Source organism: Artemia franciscana, chromosome 1 (genome assembly GCF_032884065.1).
Source record: "Artemia franciscana chromosome 1, ASM3288406v1, whole genome shotgun sequence".
Lineage (NCBI taxonomy): Eukaryota > Metazoa > Arthropoda > Branchiopoda > Anostraca > Artemiidae > Artemia > Artemia franciscana.
In genome coordinates, this window is record NC_088863.1 from 63,668,786 (window position 1) to 63,688,656 (window position 19,871).

The window sequence follows — 19,871 nt, forward strand, 5'->3', positions numbered from 1 at the left end:
TACATTTCAATTCTTCTAAGTCGAAAATAGGCCTTTTTAACTGGAAGAGCGATCTAGTAAATTCCGTCAAACTTGGGATTCTTTGGTTCAACCTGTTGATCACCTTGTCTATCTTGTCTCCCTATAGGTTCATCCATACACCACACCCGGTACCTCCTTATTAAACATCTAACCTGCCACATTTCTGCATCTTATCTGTCTATAATTTCCTGCAAGTTTAGGTTCAACCGGCATTTGCTAGCTAGCCTTTTCCATGCAATAGCTCTCCCTCACATTCTGTATATTTCAACCTTTTGGAAACTGTTAACTATTACTAACCAAACAAAAATGCGCTCAATCTTGTTCCGTTTCGCAATATATTTACTCCATTTTCCACCCTGGCCAAGCAACTCAAAAGTAGTCTTCACATTTTGACAGCATTTTGTTATAAAACCACTCCTAGACTCGGTATATATACTTTGCCTCAATGACAAATTGAACCCGTAAAGTTTTGGTCAAGAGGCACGCTTTCATTCTGTGACAGGGTATTAAATAGTTTTATTTTTCTACAAAACTGTGTAAACTCAACGAGACACATTTTTCCGAAGCTATAGTAAGAACGAATGCTAGCCCATAGAAACTGAAATGCCAGAATAAATCATCATGATAATGATGTTACAATACATCTTTTTTGGGAAGTTTACATATAGAACTGGACGCTGGTATATTTTCATATTGAACTGAACACTGGTAAATTGTGTCTGTATCCTGTTTGCAGCTATAGCTGCAACCTTTTAACAGCGAACCGCAGCCTATACTAACCATAAGTTGAAAAATGTATTTTTAAAAAAAACTACATACTGAGAAAAAATTGCCATCTAACAATGCTTCAGGAATATCAGGGTTGCAGCGGTAACGGTCACCTAGAAAGATACAATCAAGTCCTATACCAAGAAATAAAACAACCTATAACTTTTAAATAAGCTTCAAATTGAATTACAAAGTACTCCATTAGAACCACCTTGCATAAAACCCCTATAAAGAAGGATTACATCCCCTTGTCTTAAACAACAAGGAAAATCCATCAACCTCAAAAATAAGGAATGATATTTCGCATTGGCGGCGGTTTTTTTTCTTTCTTTTTCTCTCAAGCTGTTTTTCGGCGGCAGTTTTTTTTTTCTTTCTTTTTCTCTCAAGCTAGTTGGGCACGAAAAAGTTGCAGAGAGCTGTTAAATGGCTCATTTAAAGAAAACTACCTTACCTTGTACCTTTTATAATTAACAAAAAAAAACAACCACAATCTGGCACTGTCCTCATGTGTTCTAAATGAATTGAAAGTAATGTCAGGAAGTGCTAAGTTCTCTCTGATCAAAAAAGTGCAAAAAGTTTCTGAATTTTTTAGACGAGCAGAATTTCTTTACAGATATTTTGTCCAAGTATTCACCGACAGTGCGAAGAACCCTGAAAGTGTTAGTTGTAATGTGTAATAAATGTGTAATACCAAGTTTGCAATTAAGTAAAAGGTATCGTTTCAACCCAAACGCTTCAATTTCTCAAGCAGAGTGTATTGCAATCCACTATGCTGTGAAATCCATAAGATATTCCTAAAGCTTGAACAGTAAAATAAATTGTTCATTTAAAAAAAAGTATATTACTTAAAAATAGAGTCAGACCATAACAAGAAGTAGAGTATTAAAACCGCCTTGTCCGACACCCGCTGAATAGAAATTTTTATCGTTTCTTGGCTTGAAAAATAAGGAAATCATATTGGCTTTAAAATCAAGAGAAGTTTTGAAACCACGATATTCTGCATGTACGACAAATTTTTTTTTTTGTTTGTTTTTTCTCCTCAACTAGCAGGGCACTGGAAAATCATAGAAAGCTATATAATGGCTCAATTTAAAGGAAACTGCTACTAATACCATTTCTAATTAATTGATTGCCATTTCTAATTAAAAATAAAATACTTTTTGAAATAGAATCAATTATCTCAAAAAACTCCATTTTCGTGTACAAGCTTGATGAATGACGTTTTAATTGTATAGGGTATAACCATGTATGACGTATATTCTGAATGCAATATTTATACACGCTTATCTTTCGAAAAGAAAATAATATAAGAAACATCCGGGTCCCAGAGGTAGCTTGCAATCTAGTAAGAGACAATCACGTCCCATAGTAAAGAGCAAAATAGTACATAACTCCTAAAACTAGAGTCAGATCAAAACCGGCTTGTCAATTAACCCTATATAGGAAACTAACTCTCCCTTCGCTTGAATAACAAGGAAAATACGTTGGTTTGAAAATCAAGAAAAGTGGCTGAAACCATGATATTCTGCATCGAAGGCATATTTCTTCTTTGTTTTGCCTTCCACAGATAGCTTGGCACTGAAACATCGTAGAGAGCTGTTTAATGTCTCATTTAAAGAAAATGGCCACATCTTGTGCATGTTTGTAATTGAAAAAAAAAATACAGTCAAGTTTCTACGAAAAACTTCCTATTTCAATAGCACTGTAGTAGCTTATGTTATTATAATATTTTTGGAAGAGTTTGTCGGGTTGCAGCGGTAGCATGCAACCTAGTAAGAGGCGATCACTTCCATTGTTAAGAAATATAGTTACCCATAACTTTTAAAAATTGAGTCAGTTGAAAACGAGAGGTCTGAAATCCCTATATATTTCACATTTTTGTTCAGTACAGCAAGGGGGGTACTGGAAAAACGTAGTGAGCTGTTTTATTGCTCTATTGAAAGGAAATTGCCACATCTAGTGCCTTTTTAATTAAAAACAAATGGTTTTGAAAATAGAATCAATTTTGTACGAAAAACTACGTTTTGTACAACACTATAGTAACAAATGTTATTAACGTAATCTTGTATATGAACATCAAAATAGTATTTTAACGTAGCATAAGCATGTAAATATAGTTTAATATCCAGGTTGTAGCGGCAACTATCAACCTAGTAGGAGACTTTATAGTAAAGAATGAACTCTAGCCCCTAGTAGCTGATCTGGGTTCCATTGATCTGGGTCCCTTGGCTTGAATAACGAGGTAAATTCATTGGCCTTGAAAAATAAAAAAGTGGCTCCAAGCATGATATTCTGCAGCAACGGCATCTTTTTCCGTTTTTTTTTTGTTGCAGCTAGATGGGCACTGGAAAATAATAGAGAGCTATTTAATGGCTCATTTGAAATGAAATTGTTACATCTAGTGTCTTCTGTAATATAAAAGAAATTGTTTTGAAAATATGGGGCTGATAGGAATGAAAATTTTTATAATAAAAAAATTCATATTATCAATTCTTACGAAAAACTGCATTTTTGTACAACACTGTAGTAGTAAATGTTATTAACATCATCTTGCATATGAAAATAAAAATAGTAGTTTTAACATAATAAAAAGCATATAAAATTTAGTAATTTTTTTAGGGTTAAGAAAAAAATCTGATTAATGGCGAATTGACACTAGTAGTATTTCCTGAGATTTTTACTCAAAATCATTTTATTTCATCTCTCAGGCCAAAGTTATAATCGTCTCCTGGAACCAAACTCCTTTGCTTAACTCCTAAGTTGCGCATCTCTATAACGTGGTGCTGTATTTCCATAGCAAAAAAGAAATTTTAAAATAAATTTTCTTTCATTTTTATATTAACAGCGTTCGGACTCGCCTATAAATTCTAATAAATTCCTTTATTTTAATGTACTCCTATAAAATGCCTATATTTTGGCTAAAACCCTATTATTCCTATATTTTCGGCTGAAGAGCACTAAACATTGTTCATGATTTGGAATTTTCACTGCTCATTAAGTAAGCCAAGATGTACTTTTCTTTGCTTTTGACTCTGCTTGTAGACTGTGCTGTCTTTTGGTGTAGGTCGATAATTAATTACAAAAGCTGAGCTGTTTGAACTTAACTAATGCTTTGTGTTGGGCTTAGTAAGCTGCTTCTGCCTCGGCTATGCTGTTGTGTTGACTTGATAGCCTATGTTTTTTTTGTCCTGTTGGGCTTGTCCGAAATGAGCGAAGATCAGTATATAGGCTAGCAGTCTCTGCTTAATTAGACTAGAGTTCTTGTGACTTATGCGTTTCCTGGCTTAACGCTTTTTAAATTGCTGATGCGAATACGGCCCAGTTTCGGACATATCCACATTTTTTTCTTTTTATGGTCTTTTAATTTTTCGATGCTGTTTTGCAGATGATGCTTGGTAATTACGTATGGGGCTCACTAAGTTTAATAGTTCATGGCTTGCTATGACGGATTGCAGCGGTAGAAAGATTGGCAAATGGTATAAGACTGGGAATGACCAGTACTCATCCTTTTGCAAACTGTGCTTGAAAAATCTTGGTTGCAAGGCTGGGGTTGCTCAGCTAAACCAACATGTGCAATCTGCAGAACACAAAACCGTAGTTACTGCTCAACTACATCCGCTGCAGCTTCATCTGACCGGACAATCTCGAGTTGATGAAACAACCAAGGCTAAACCATTAGTTGGTAAAAATATGTTTTCTGAGCGTGATGCCGCTTATAAGGCTGAGTTAATATGGGCACTTCAGACGGTACAGAGTTCCATGTCTGCTGACTCTTCAGACCATATTGTCACAACCTTCCATGCAATGTTCCTCGGTAAGATCCCTGACAGAATGTGCCTAAGTGCGAAGAAACTCACGTATCTGATCATCGATGCGCTGCATTCTTACTTTAAGCAAATGCTTGTGAAGGACATTTAGTCATATTCTGTACTAGAATATGATGAGACAACCAACAACGCTGGTATGAAAGAGTTACAGATACGTGCTCAATATTGGTTCTCGTACGGAAACGAAATCCAGAGCAGATATTTATGCACAAGTTTTATGGGCCAAGCGACAAGTGATGACCTGTATAGGAAGATTTTGTCAGCCATTGAGCAGAATCAGCTGCCACTTGAAAAACTGATCACGCTTGGAAGTGACGGACCAAACGTCAACAAAAGCGTTTGGAACAAGTTCAATGCCGAAAAAAAGAAATTGACGGGAAATGGAATGTTGAACATTGGTACTTGCAACATCCATATAATCCATAACGCTTTCTTGAAAGGTCTTCAGGTGTTCGGAGAAGAAAGTTTCGACTTTGTTATTCTTGTGCATTCATTTTTTGACGTCTGGCCTGCACGTTGTGAAGACTATCGAAAGTGCCAAATAAAGTGAGAGGACCAGAGAATGCTTTCATAAAGCATGTCCCAAGCCGCTGGCTGACGATTGTACGTGCCCTTGCTAGGATCATGCAGCAGTGGCCGGCGATCTTTCCTGAACTTCGTGCCGAGAGAGAAAAAACTGAAGAGACTTCTGTCCGCTCCCAAATTTCTGAGGTTGTGGCTTACATCAGAAGTGCGATGATGAAGGCCCAACTTGAGTTTGTTCTAGCCTCAGCGGAACTGTTTACGACTTTCACCCAACTGTTCCAGAAAGAAGAGCCTCTTATTCATGTTCTGCACTCGGAGATCAAAAAACTAGTTGTGACACTTTGCGGGCGGGTCTTTACTCCATATCTTGTGACCGAAACTGAAAATTACTCACCAGAAATGTTGAATCTTGCTGAAAAATTTGCAGAAAAGCCCATAGTTTCAGTAAATGTGGAATGAGCTTCCTGTGAAAAAGCAACACTGAAAGACAAGGCCATTTTCTATGTCAATGTGCGAAAACATTTTATTGCGGGTATTCGCCATATTTTAAACAAATGTCCTCTGTAAAAGGATGGTTTTTTAGAGGCTTTACGCTGTTTGAGTCCGACCAACCTGAAGGATTCAAGAAGTATTGCAGACATAGACGTAGCTTTTTTGAACGGAAAATGGACCCCGGGAGGACATTACTCGGATTGATCATTTTTGGAACCATTATTTTCGACTGGTGAATGAGCGCGGGGACAGCAAGTACCCGGAACTTAACAAGCTTATCAAAGCAGTGCTGACGTTATCGCATGGAAGCGCAGATGTTGAGTGTGGGTTCTCGCGTTCTGGTAGGATTCTCGGTGAAGACGAGGCGTTATTGAATGAACGCGTTATTGAGGTGAGACTCATGGTATATGACACGTTGAGACTTTATGGGGAAAGCCAGAACGGTTTTTATTTCAAAAGAACTGTTGAATCTTGCACGTTCCGCACGGTCTCGGTATCAACAATATCTGGATGAAAAGAGAAAGGAAGAGCTATCCGAGAAGGGCAAAGCAGCTTTCGAAGAGGACAACCTGCGGAAGTTGCAGGAGGTCCATGACAAAACGAAAGAAATAGAAGACCTGGAAAGCAAAAAGAAAAAACTTCGATTATCAGAGTAAGAAAAGAGAACAGTAGCAGATACTCTACTTCAGGAAGCGACCGACAGAATGAAGAAGGCTGCCGAGTCCAAGAGCTCCATAGACATTGGCCTAGCTGTTTCTTTGCTCGAAGGATCTGTGAAGTCCAGAACAAGTGAAAGAGAGCAGATCGTGTAATTTGCGAGAATGGAGTAGTCACCTGCAAAGAGAAAAATTGATCGCATATCTAAATTGATGCCCAAGAAACAGCAAGAGTGATTCCAAGTATTTTACCTGTAGCAGTCAATCGTTGGCCCAGTAAGTGTATCTGATTTTTTATTGTTTTTTACTATTTGTACAGTTTGTATTTGAAGTAAATAATAAAAAAAAAAAAAAAAATACAGAAACTCGAGAAATAACGAATGTATGTGACCAGGCATTCCACGCCATCTACCACAGATCTGATCCCGAATACTTCCAATTCCTATATTTGGCCTATATTTGGGCTCGGGAAATCCTATAAAAATAGTACAGAGCCTATAATTTGAAATGAACCAACCTGTCCGAACCCTGTTATTAAAGAATGAACTCTTGCCCGTAGTACCTGAAGTATTTATATAAATCATAATTATGTATGATTATTCCACACACTTATTTTTCGAAGAGATTATATTAAAGAACGAACTATAGTTAATAGTAATTAAAGTATTTAACTAAGTATTGTATGCATGATGATACAGCGCACTCTTATCTTTAGATAAAAATCATACAAGGAATCGATCCGGGTTGTAACGGTAGCTAATAACTTAGTAAGAGGCGATTATGTCCAGTACTAAGAAATACAATTACCGATGACTCCTAAAAACAGAGGCAGATAGAAACAAGCAGTGCACTATTTGAACTGCCTTGTCCAAAACTCTTATGTAGGAGACTTAACGCCCCTTTTCTTGAACAAGAAGGTATCGTGCAACCCTGATTTGTGCATATACGGCATTTTTTTTTTTCCTTCTCAGATAGCTTGGCATAGAAACATCGTAGAGAGCTGTTAATGGCTCATTTTAAAGGAATTTGATTTAAAATCTTCTGTAATTAAAAATAATAATTCTTAAAATTACGTAAAGGATCGATTAATTATAAATGGTAATTATGTAAGCTTCACAGGTATCATGACTGCAGAGATAGCTGAAACCTAGTAAAGATCAAACCGTGGCACGTATTGGACTTATTTAGCTGTCTCTTACTATTCCAAATAAGAAAAAGCCGTAGGCTATTTTAAAGAATTAACTGTTGCCCGTAGTAAATTATAAATATTCTAGTGAAGATCCGTGTTGCAGCGGTAACTAGTTTATGGTAAAGACCGAACTCTAACATATACTAATTAATTTACTTTTGAAAAGAAGGAATTACGGCAGAAACCTACACGGTAGTATTGGTAAGCTACAAGTTCTAAAGAGGTTCCACTGAGATTTGAACTCTGATCCCAGGATTCAAAATCCTAAGTGCAAGCCGTAAAACCATAGATCGTTAGATACATATTCTATCAAGATATACATATTTGATAGAATCCGAGTTGCAGCGGTAGCTAGGAACCTAGTAAGATACGATCATATCGAGTACTAAGAAATATAATATAAGGCAATGGCTCCATGTGGTTCATTATAAATGAAGACTATGTAAGTTTCATCACATATAGCTGAACCCGAGTAAATAACAAACCTCGGCACATAGTAATAAACTCGAGAAAATAATACAAGTATCTTCTGAAAAGTTGCTTGTTTGGGGCATAGTGCCATATTTCCGAATTTCACCAAAGAAGAGAAAAAAGTCACACTTCTTTTCAGAATCTCTCCAAGGAAGAGAAAAAAATTACACTTCAGTTCTGAATTTTCCCAAAGAAGAGAAAAATTTTACGCTTCGGTTCTGAATTTGTTCAAAGAAGAGAAAAAAGTTAAAATTCAGTTCTGAGTTTTCCCAAAGAAGAGAAAAAAGTTACGCTTCTGAGTTTATCCAACGAAGACAAAAGGCAGGCTAGTTCTGAATTTCCGAAAGAAGAGAAAACAGTTCAACTTCGATTCTGAATTTTTCCGAAGAAGAGAAACTTTTACACTTCTGTTCTGATTTTCCTCAAATCAGAGAAAATAGTTAAAGTTCTGTTCTGAATTTTACTATAAAATAGAAAGAAACATTTCAGTTGTAAGTTGTCTCCAAAGAAGAGAAAAAAGTTCAAGTTCTGTTTTGAATTTTTCTAAAGAAGAGAAAAAAAGTTCAAGCTTTGTTCTGAATTTTTCCATGGAAGAGAAAAAGTTACACTTCTGTTCTGGATTTTTCCATAGAAGGAAAAAAGACACTTCAGTTCTGAATATTCTTAAAGAAAAGAAAAGGTTACGCTTTCGTTCCATATTTCACAAAAGAAGAGTAAAAAGTAATGCTACAATTGGGAATTTCCCAAAGAAGAGAAGAATATTTCAACTTCGTTTCCGAATTCTTTTAAACAAGAGAAAAAAGTCCAACTTTATTTCTGTATTTTTTCCAAATAATAGAAACATATTACACATTTGCAACTATTTCCCCAAAACAAAGAAAAAAGTCCAAGTTCTGTTCTGAATTTTTCCATAACAAAAAAGTTGCACTTCAATTCTGAATTTTTCCCCAAGGAATAGAAAAAAAGTTACACTTTTGTTCTGAATTTATCCAAAGAAGAGAAAAAAGCTCAAATTGTGTACTGAATTCTTCCATAGAAGAGAAAAAAAAGTTAAACTTCCATTCTGATCTCTCCAAAAGAAGAGAAAGAAGTTCAAATTATATTCTGAATTTTTCTATAGAAGAGAAAAAGTTACTTTTCAGCTATGAATTTTCCCAAAGAAGAGAAAAAGTTACACTTCAGTTCATAATTTTTTCCAAGAAAGAGAAAAAAAATTAAACTTCAGATCTGAATATATTCAAAGAAGAGAAAAAAAAATCAACCGTTGTTTCGAGTTTTCCTAAAGAAGAGGAAAAAGTTACACTTCTGTTCAGAATTATGCATCGGCACTGTTTCTGTTTTCTGTTTCTGTTTCTGTTTTTTCTTGCCTGTTTCTGCCTGTTTCTGTTTCTGTTTTTACAAAAAACAGAACAGAAAACAGAAACAGGCTACCTGTTTTTGTTTGACCTGTTTCTGTTTCTGTTCTGTTTTTTTTTCATCTGTTTTTTTCCGTTTCTGTTTTTTTTTTTATCTGTTTTCTGTTTTTTTTCTGTTTTTTTTTTTTTCAAATGCCGCGCTATCTAGCGGGCATGATACCGAAACGCATGATACCTACCCGTACCTACCGTACCGAAACGCATATCTAGCGGGCATGATACCATGATACCGTTGATTTTTGAATTTAAACAAAAAGGGAATACTTGTGGGAAAAGTCAAAGTTATGGCCAATTGTAGAAAAAAGCTAAGACAGATTGTCCAATTAAGTGGGCAACCCAGTCAAGGTTAATTTTACCCCTTTGATTGCCGTTGTGACTGTCTCCCATTTATGCTGCACCTCTCCGTGCATGTATGTCCCTTGACAATGCCGAAATAGAGTCAACCTGTTGGAGGTTCTCCTTGGGGAACACACGCGGGTTGACTACGGGTTGACTACTTGAAAATTTTCCTCTCATGCATGTCACTCCACAATGCTCAACTAGAGTCAACCTCTCATGCTAATTCACGCCGGGGCAAATCTGAGCGAAAGAGAGAGAGAGAGAAGCTTGAATGCTATACAGTGGACATGGGCTAGATGGGAACCCCATATGACAATGTCTCTACTGTTGGTATATGTGTAGCGGATGGCTATTACCGCTTGAGCAACGGTCTAACCATTGACGGCTTTAAGGATTCGTGCTTTAAGCGGCAAACATGGGCTCAATGAAATCCCATATAAAAGAGGAATATAGCGTTGGTATTTACTTAGAGCAATAGGTTACCGCTAGAACAGCGGTCCAACAAGCCACGGCTTGAAGGCATCCGTACTTTAAGCGGTGAACCTAGGCACCTTGATATGTGTGTAGCGGAGGGTTATTACCACTTGAGCAATGGTCTAACCATAGAGCGTTATAGAGCGTTGGTATTTGCTTAGAGCAATGGGTTACCGCTATAGCGACGGTCTAAATAGCCTCTAACTTAAGCGGTGGACATAAGCTAGATGGGATGACTCTGTGTCTGTCTGGTATATATTAGCAAGCAGCGGTCTAAGTAGCCTCGGCTTGAAAGCATCCGTGCTTTAAGCGGTGAATATAGTGTTGGTATATGCTTTGAGCAATGGTTTACCGCTAAAGCAACGGTCTAAGAGCAACTAGGGTAAATTGTCAATTATAAATGACATTTAAACTTGAAAGGAATATAGCGTTGGTATCACCCGATTGGACACATTTTATGACAAATTTCGCCCCCCCCCTAAAAATACGCTAGTGTGTTGAATTGCACGAAGTTGCTCATCTTTTGTACGTGACTAAAAGGATTTAACAAGAAGATGTTTTCTTTCCTATTAGAAATAGAAGAAGTAAGGAAAAACAGCTGTTAAAACAGCTGTTTTTTATTTTTAAACAGCTGTTTTCTGTTTTTTCGAAAAACAGAACAGATTACAGAAACAGGTCACCTGTTTTTGTTTGACCTGTTTCTGTTTCTGTTCTGTTTTTTTTCTAACTGTTTTTTTCTGTTTCTGTTTTTCTCAAAAACAGAAACAGTGCCGATGCTTATTCAGAATTTTCCCAAAGAAGAGAAAAGAGCTCCTCTTCATTTTTGAATTTTTCAAAGAAGAGAAAAAGTTTAATGTCAGTTCTGAATTTTCACAAAGAAGAGAAAAAAGTTGAACTTATGTCCTGAATTTTCCCAAAGAAGAGAAAAAAAAGTTACGCGTCTGTTCTGAATTATTCCAACGAAGATGAAAAGGTTCAACTTCTGTTCAGAGTTTTTCAAAAGCAAGAGAAAAAAGTCATTCAACTTCGATTCTGAATTTTCGCAACAAAAGGGAAATTTTATGCATCTATTTTGATTTATCCTGAAACGGAGAAAGTAATTCAAGTACTGTTCTGAATTTTTCCATAGAAAACAAAATTACACTTCTGTTCTGAATATTCCCAAAGAAAAGAAAAGGTTTCACTTTAGTTCCGAATTTCACCAAAGAAGAGAAAAAACTTCACTTTTAGTTCTGAATTTTTACAAAGAAGAAAAAAAAGTATTACTACAGTGCGGAATTTCCTAAAGAAGAGAAGAAATGCTAAACTTCTGTTCCGAATTTTTCTAAGGAATAGAAAAAAGGTCAACTTGATTTCTGATTATTTTTTCCAAATAATAGAAAAAGTTACGCCTCTGCTCTCATTTTCCCCAAAACAGATAAAAAGTTCAAGTTTTGTTCTGAATTTCTCCATAGGAGAGAAAAAAGTTCAAATTCTGTTCTGAATTTTTCTATAGAAGAAAAAAAAATAAACTTACGTTCTGATTTCCCCCGAAAGAAGAGAAAAAATTCAACTTCTGTTCTGAATTTTTTTATAGAAGAAAAAAATCACACCTCAGTTCTGAATATTCCCAAAAGAAAAGAAAAGGTTACACTTTAGCTCAGAGCTTCAGCAAATAAGTGAAAAAACTTCATTTCAGTTCTGACCTTTTACAAAGAAGAGAAAAAAGTATTGCTACAGATCGGAATTCCCAAAGAAGAGAAGGAAAGCTCAACTTTTGTTCCGAATTTTTCCATAGAAGAGAAAAAAGTTGCACTTCAATTTAGAAATTTTTTCTAAGGAAGAGAAAAAGTTACACTTTAGTTCAGAATTTCTCCAAGGAAGGGAAAAAATTACACTTCAGTTCTGAATTTTCCCAAAGAAGAGATAAAAAGTTCTACTGCTCTCCTGAATTTTTCCAACGAAGAGAAAAAAGTTACACATCTGTTCTAAATTTTCCCAAAGAAGAAAAAAAGTTCCTCGGCAGTTTTGAATTTTCCCAAAGAAGACAAAAAAGTTACACTTCGCAAGAAATTTTCGGGAACAAAGTGTTTCCCGAATGATGCCAAGAAATTCTTGGAAACATCTCAAGGCGTAGCAATTACATATTAACTTAGCATGATACACTGATGCTTAACACCAGGTGCCTTATTGAAAGCATTTGCTTAGAATGTATTTCTAAGAACATAATAACAATGATTTGTTGGCTCAATTGACTAACGCGTCGTTCTTTTACCATAGGAAATCTTGGGTCTCACTTTCTATTCCTACACCAGGCAAAAATTTCATAAAACCAATGGAAAAGCTGCTTAATGGCTAAAAAAGGGTCTATAAACGGGCCCAGTCACAGGATTCGTCTAGGTGTTTCATTGGTATCACGCTTACCAGCCGTGTCAATGCAATAAGGCTGTCATCAGAATGATGCCAAAAATTCTCAGAAACAATAACGCGATGCTCTGTTTATTGCTCTCAAGTTGGGCCTCAGAGGATTCGCTGAGGCATTTTATTGATATCGTGCTTACCAGACCTGTCAATGCCTTATGGTGGTCATCGAAATGATGCTTAAAAGATCGTGACTTTCTTGGAAACAAATATACAACATGAATGATTACGCAATGCGTATGTGTGTGTTCGAGCTTATTTAGAGGATACAAGGGGCTTGCATCTCCAATAGCATTGGAGTTGTGAATAGTTGCGGCCGGATGGGTGGAAGGAATATGAGGGATTGGTATACTGTCCACTTGTATTTTTTTAGGTGTTATGGGGGTTCTACCTGCTTTTATTTGTGAGGCATTATGGTTGTACTGGCTGCTTGTATTTGTGTAAGAATTATAGGGGTACTGGCCGCTTGTATTTGTGTAAGGGCTACAAGGGGCTTGTGACTCCAATAGTACAATGGGATAGGACTGTCGTAGTATTTTCTTGAGGGATGCATGTCCCATTCTTAGAAATTCAATAGCCATTAACTCCTGAAAAACATGTTTCAGGTCAAAACACGAAGTATACAGTTAAATCGCCTTGGCTGAAAAGCTAATTGGCTTTAACAACAAAGAATATCCATTGGCTTTAAAAACAAGAAAAGAGGGTGCACCGTTGCACTCAGCATATTTTGTATCAACAGCAACTTTTTTTACTTTTCGTTTTTTTTTTTTTTTTTTTTTTTTTTTTTTTTTTTTTTTTTTTTTTTTTTTTTTTTTTTTTGTCTCCGCAGCTAGATGGGCACTATAACATCATAAAGAGCTGTTTCATGGCTCATTTTAAAGGTAATTGTTGCATTTAAAAAAACGTTATAATTAACAAAAATATTTTTAAATAAAATTATTTTTTCGATGAACTACATTTTTGTATAACACTTCAGTAACTAATGTTATTAACATCATCTTGCAAGCGAAGATTAAAATATGATATCATTTTTGCATTATCATAAAAGGCACTGACTTACAAGAAAGATTCAAATTTATTCTTAAAAAAACTGAAATCAAATCCTTTGCATATTTTAGCTATTTCTATTATGTTTATATTCAAATTTCAACATCTTAGGGAAGGTAAGTCAAGATCCCAAGAGCCCCATCCTTGTTCTTGTTGCTATGAATTCGAAAGCAGCTGGAAATTCAAGTTAATATTTAAAATATTATTAAGAACATGAGTTGTGATGACGATTAATGAGAAGTTAAGATGAAAGATAATATGAACAACTATGTTTCTATATCCTGCATTCTACATTCAAAAAATGCTCTTTCAGTGTTTTAGTGTCATGGATATTGATACTGAAATTCAATTTTTTGAGTTAGGTCCGAGATTACAATTTTTAATTAAGAAGACTCCAAATTTAATTATGCATTTTCGGCTGTAGTGGGTGCCAAATTTAAAGAAAAAAAGTGCGGGTAAAAAATTGAAACAAAATACCTGAAAATGTATACCACCAAAGAGTCTAAAGGGGTGCAACTTTCCTTTGAAGGTCTAGTGGTCTTCAGGCATTAATAGATTGCTCATATTTATCTCTTACGGATGGAAAGCTTGTCGAGATTATAACTATTTTTATTACTTATTTATTTTCATGGTTCGGTGTGACAACACTGACGAAAACACGGCACTGCCCTAAAGACTTAATAGTTTTGAAACAAGCAAAAGAAAATTGTAGTTTTCAGGTATATATAGACCAAGAATGGTCAGGGTAAGAATTGTTTTTATTTTGATGTCCATGGAACCTCCTGTGATTCGGCCCTATAGACAGCATATTTCGCTGAATCTTCGGGGGTAGTTGAACTTGGAATTTTCCTCCTCTGGAAGAAAAATCTACTGTTCATTTAAATTACAGAATAGTATTTTTTTTTGGCCAAGCTGATTGAAAACTCAGCATATAAAATTATTTTAAAGACCCTCCAAAAAGGCAATAAATGCTGTGACTTTGTTAATTTTTATGATTGTTTTTGGTCTTATCTACTCCCTTAATAAACATTATTTCGTATATTAGGAAAATCGATAAAAACTCTGAAATCCAATTTTTGCAGGGCTCTCCAAGTAAGTGTAGAGGGAAATTCCACCCTCCTTTTCCCTTATTTATAGGTATGCTCTTTGTTTTTGTTGTTTTTATTCTGTTTTTTACATTTTTCTTTATCCCTCTATTTGTTTTTTTCAGGTTTGGCTGCATCATTACACAAAGCTTTTTTGTGACCCCTGTAAGCGATGTGGGCGTCATTTACAAAACCTGCTGCCGCCTACTTGGCGAGATGTTAGAAGCATGGAACCATACCACGAAGAATGCCGATTGTGAATTTACAAAATCATCTCTGTATGTGGTGTATTTTATTTTATTTCTTGACTAAAACTATCATTTTAGTCAATAGTTGATCCTGGTGGGATACTGTAAATAGATGAATATATAATAAACGAAAAAGGATAAACACAAACTTTTTCCTAAGGATTTGAGCTTTGTATTTAACAAACGTAGTATTCTAAATGAAATTTTAAGAAATTAAGGATAAAAATATCTATAATCATCTGTCAAGACCCTTGTCTCTTCAAAATTATTTAGTTAGAAAACAGATGAATATTATGTTCTTAGTTCTTATGCATAAATTTAGCTAGACCTCTCTTTAGATTTTCTATTTCAAAGCTGTAAAGCTGGGGATATATTGAGAAACGGAGTGGGGAAATCCGCCAAACGTCAAGAAAATACGTTAATTATAGAAAATATGGAAAAACTTTGGTCATAAGACTTTGGAGAAGCCCTTTCGCTTAAGTAGGCCCTTTGGTTTCAGCTTATAGTGTCCAATTAAAAGCTAGAACTTGTGTAAAATTAAAAGACATCTATTTACTGCAAAAGTTGTATTTAATTTTCGTCAGTATTTGAAATGTGTAGGGGTCTTTTTACAGACGAGGATAGAATCACTAAGGTAGGTAAGTAGCAAAAACCTTTCCTAACTATTAAGAAAAACTGGCAGCAACGACAGTCCATCGAGATATAATGCAAATATTGTTGTTATTGTATTCTTAAGAATTTTTACTGTACGTAAATGAGATTAAGTTTGTGTTTGAGTTTTTCTTTCTTTGTTTTGGTACGCTAAGTTAATATTCTCAGATTCTATGAAATGTATTCTTTCTACATCTTTAATGGCGTTCAGCTTTTCCAACTGGTAGTGAATAGGTAGGTTAGGCATAATGAATATATAAACCCATTGTCAGAGGCAGGTTCGACTATAAAAGGAGAAGGCTTTTTTGTTGGGTGGGGGGTACTTAGCAGATTAGACTACGATGTTACACAATGAAGACTTTGAAGAAAGCTATAGAATTATAGTAGTTTCATGTAATATAAGTATAAGTCATTTCATGACATAAACTTCTTAACCCTTATCTGGTAGAATGTTTTTTGTAACACTCGTGGTATGGTGGGGTCAAAATGACCCCAATCTTCTGAAGGGTACCAGTCAATAAAATATTTAGGTGGAAACGTGAGCTTTTATTTTGAAACATATTTACAAAACTACCCTGGAAACCAATAGAAGTTTGTTTCTAGATGCAGCTTAAGCAAACAGTCACTGCATGTTCCTTACAGATACTATTTTTACACATGGCACAGCATAAGGTAGTCTCGCGGTCCTTTTCCCAGAGACAGATACCACATAGAGCTCGTTTGGCTGCAGAATGTTGTTCCCTAGTGTTCTGGCTTTCTTCAGAGGGAGTCCCACGAGCCAGGCATATAATTTGACGACGTTCTCGTGGCAGAATTTCGTTTGAAGATCTGATGGTGCAAAATGGTTGGACCAAATACATGCCTAACCTTAGACCTCACGGCGGTAAATGCTCTTCTGTTGATTGCTAGTTTCATTTAAAACACAGAAATGTTTACACCAGGACCAGGAAAAACACCACCAACGGCGTGTTCTACGGCTTGTGGCATAATTCGCGCATTTCTGGTCCAAACTGTCAAACTCCACTCTTTTAAAGTTTTAAAATTCAATAATTTCTGGTTTTCCTGTGAATTTGTGTACTTCATGGTTGTGATGCGTCAACGAAGACGACGTCCTTGCTTTTCTGTGGTACATATGAAACCACTGTTTTCCCACTTTTAGATAAGGTAAGATATTTAATTTTTTTTCAAATGAATATCACAAGCCTCGAAGGACCAAATTTGCATTTTGGAGTCATCAATCCCAAACAAAATAGCACAGCAATAAAAACCTGGCAAAAAATGTCAGAAACAATAAAATCGGAATGGCAACGCCATTCATTAGTAAAAAAAACAAAGGAGGGAAATAAAAGAATCAAACAAACATAAAACACAGGTATCACCAGTAAAAAAGAGAAAACAAAAGGAAAACTAGCAGTTTATTTTATAATTAATGAAGGGGACAAAGGCTTTTTCATTCCGGGAAGTTAAGCGACTTCCCGGGTGACGAGATTTGAACGGTTTCAGAGACAGTACGTGGCTGGCGGTTTCTGGATGGGAAGTGTCTTTTGGGGCAAATGTTTTCTGCACTAAGGTTTATTAATGCATTTTTTGCAAAACGGAGGCACAACGTTCGTCTCCTGTGCCCGAGAATTTCCAGCTTGGCCTTTTTTACAAGGAGCGAGCATGGCACCTTAGCTTCTTTAAAAATTATTCTTAGGGCTCTGTTTTGAATGGATTCAATTTTTTCTGATTCATCACAGTAGATGCCAGGATGCCAAACTGGACATGCATATTCAAGATGCAGGCGGACAAAGGAAGTATAGATCCGTAAATAATGTTAGGGGGGACGTAAAATGTATTTAAGAGCTAAAAGAGAGACGAGGACGAATTTGTTTTATTGACGTAATCTTTAATGTGAAATCCCACTTTGAATTAGAGGAAATTGGTAATTCCACTTTGAATGAAGGAAACATATTGGCATTATCATAGGTTTAGAGGGGGTTTCTCTCATTTCCATGACCACAGCGTCATCTGCAATATCATTGAGGATACTCATAGAGTTGCTTGCTAAGTTTCGGTACCAGGTTTCAACAACCGTTAGGTCATATACAAATTTCTATCCGTTGGGAAATTCCTTAGCAAGGCTACTTATCAGTACAGAAAAAAGGAGCTGACCTAGGAGAGCACCTTGGGGTACTCCATTGTGGACAGGGAGGGGACTGGAATAATGATTCTGATATTTGACTACCTGTGATCTATTGGATAAAAAAGAGGCAACCAATTCAATCAGCAAAGGATCAATATTGAAATCAGTTACAAGATTCTCAACAAAAATATTGTGGCTAACAAGGTTACATGCTTTTTGAAGGTTAATAGAAATTAAATTTAGCTAACACTTAGGTTTTCCGAGAATTTTTCCAATTGAGTCAAAAAGAAAATAAGGTAATGGGAAGTAGAAGTAGATTTGATGTTTCCGAATTGTCTCAGGTCAGTAAAAGGTATAATTTTCTCCTTTAGCCAGGCCGCAAGGAATCATTCATATAGTTTAGAGAATATTGGAGGGAGTGAAATAGGACAAAAACCTTCAAAACTATGGTTTCCGTCTTTTTTTTTCAAGGGGGGTTATAAAACCCAGTTGCCGAATTTGCGGATATTGGCCACACTCAGTAATCTCATTGAAAATAACAGGAAAGGGCTTTGAGAAGGAGTCACTGAGAGCACTAATAAGAGGAAACGGGATATCTAAAGGGCAGACATTTGTATTTCTTAGTTTTCGATTTTTTTTCGATCTGAGATGGAGATATGGGGGGGGGAAAGCAGGTGGGATCCTCCTCAGGCTCTTCGACTGAAATACGTCAATTTCCTAAGTGGTTCCAGTTAATGCTTGCCATGTCTGAGCTTCGTAAAACATCTCAGAGCCGACTAGGGCGTTGAAGGTCTGCAGTTTCGTTGTACACTGATGTTGGGTTTTCGCCAGAGGTGACGGTTCAGTCTGCCCATGGCAAAATATGCTTTGGATAATTTCACCTGCAGCTCAGGGAAAAGCGAGCCAAATGTATAAATTATGGAGCCCAAGTAGGTGAACTCTTGAATAGCTTAGATGCAAGTGGCGCTGTCCAGGCTAACTGGAGAGTTAACAGTAGGAGAAGACGGGTCTGTGGTCATAATTTTAGTTTTGTTCCAGTTTATATGCAGTCATACTTTGGCACCCTCTTTTCATAGAATTCGGAGGGTTTCCAGCAGCTACTCCTTGGAGCTTGCCATAATGGCCAATTCGTCAGTAAAATCAGTATCTGTGATGGCATGATCTCCGAATTGGAGGCCTAAGCTGAGACGTGAAGTGTTTTTGTCATAATGTAATCTACGATGTCATCGAAGAGCTCTGGGGCCACAGCAAATCCTCGTTGCACTCTTGTCGTGATTTGAAAGAACGTGCTGGGCCGGCCGTTTACTTTTAGGCAGCTTTCCATGCAATGGAGTAGCTTCTTGTGAAGTCTGCAACATTTCTCGGGTAAGCCAGTCAACTCTAGAATCTGCCTAAGAGCTTCTCGATCGGCTGAGTCAAAAGCAGCACGGAAATCGACGAAGGCAACAAATGCTTTCTGTTTGAAATCTGGTGTCTTTAGTACTATTTGTCGAATCGTGAAAATCTGCTCGATGGTAGAACGGTCTGACTTAAAACCAGTTTGCTCCGGTCACCAGATTTTTTTAATGATATCCTGAAATTGATTCAGCAGGACAATTGAAAACATTTTGCCAGGGACTGACAGTAGGGTTATTCCCCGGTAATTAGAACAGTCACTTCTTGAACCTTTCCTCTTCCATAAGGGGATGATGACACCCTTCCACCGATGCTCGGGAATTAGATCTGTTTGCCAGATTGTAGAGAACAGGGTGTGGAGAAACAGGGGCATTGCAGGACCTCCATATTTTAGAAGCTCTGAGCTTAAGCTGCAGATACCAGCAGTTTTATTATTCTTGAGCCCTTTTGCTGCATATTTGATTTCTGAGGGGCTGAAGGGCTAATCTGGAGGAGTATCTGTTTCAGGTCTTTGACTGCTAGGCTGGCTGGGGCTATCATTAGGAGGCACAGACGGGCTAGTATTGCTGAGGAGTGAACAGAAGTGATCCTTCCTCCGCTCCCGACAAGAACCTTCGTCAGAAAAAAGTGTTCCATCCTTGGACAGGACGGGACCCAGGATGGGAGTTTGTTTTCCGTGAGGTCTCGGAGACGTTTTAATAGGCTACCCATATCTTTCTTTTTTGCATTTAGTTTGATTTCAT

General features: G+C 36.6%; 1 protein-coding gene across 1 annotated transcript in view; it reads left to right on the top strand.

Moving 5' to 3' along the window:
* The window catches only part of LOC136032755 (mediator of RNA polymerase II transcription subunit 27-like), a 30,535-nt gene extending 15,430 nt beyond the window's left edge, over window positions 1-15,105 (top strand). Inside the window, exon 4 of the mRNA XM_065713102.1 lies at window positions 14,835-15,105. Coding sequence (XP_065569174.1) covers window positions 14,835-14,969 — 135 coding nt within the window. The 3' untranslated portion in view covers window positions 14,970-15,105. The remainder of the gene's footprint in view (window positions 1-14,834) is intronic.
* The last annotated feature ends 4,766 nt before the right edge of the window (window positions 15,106-19,871 follow it).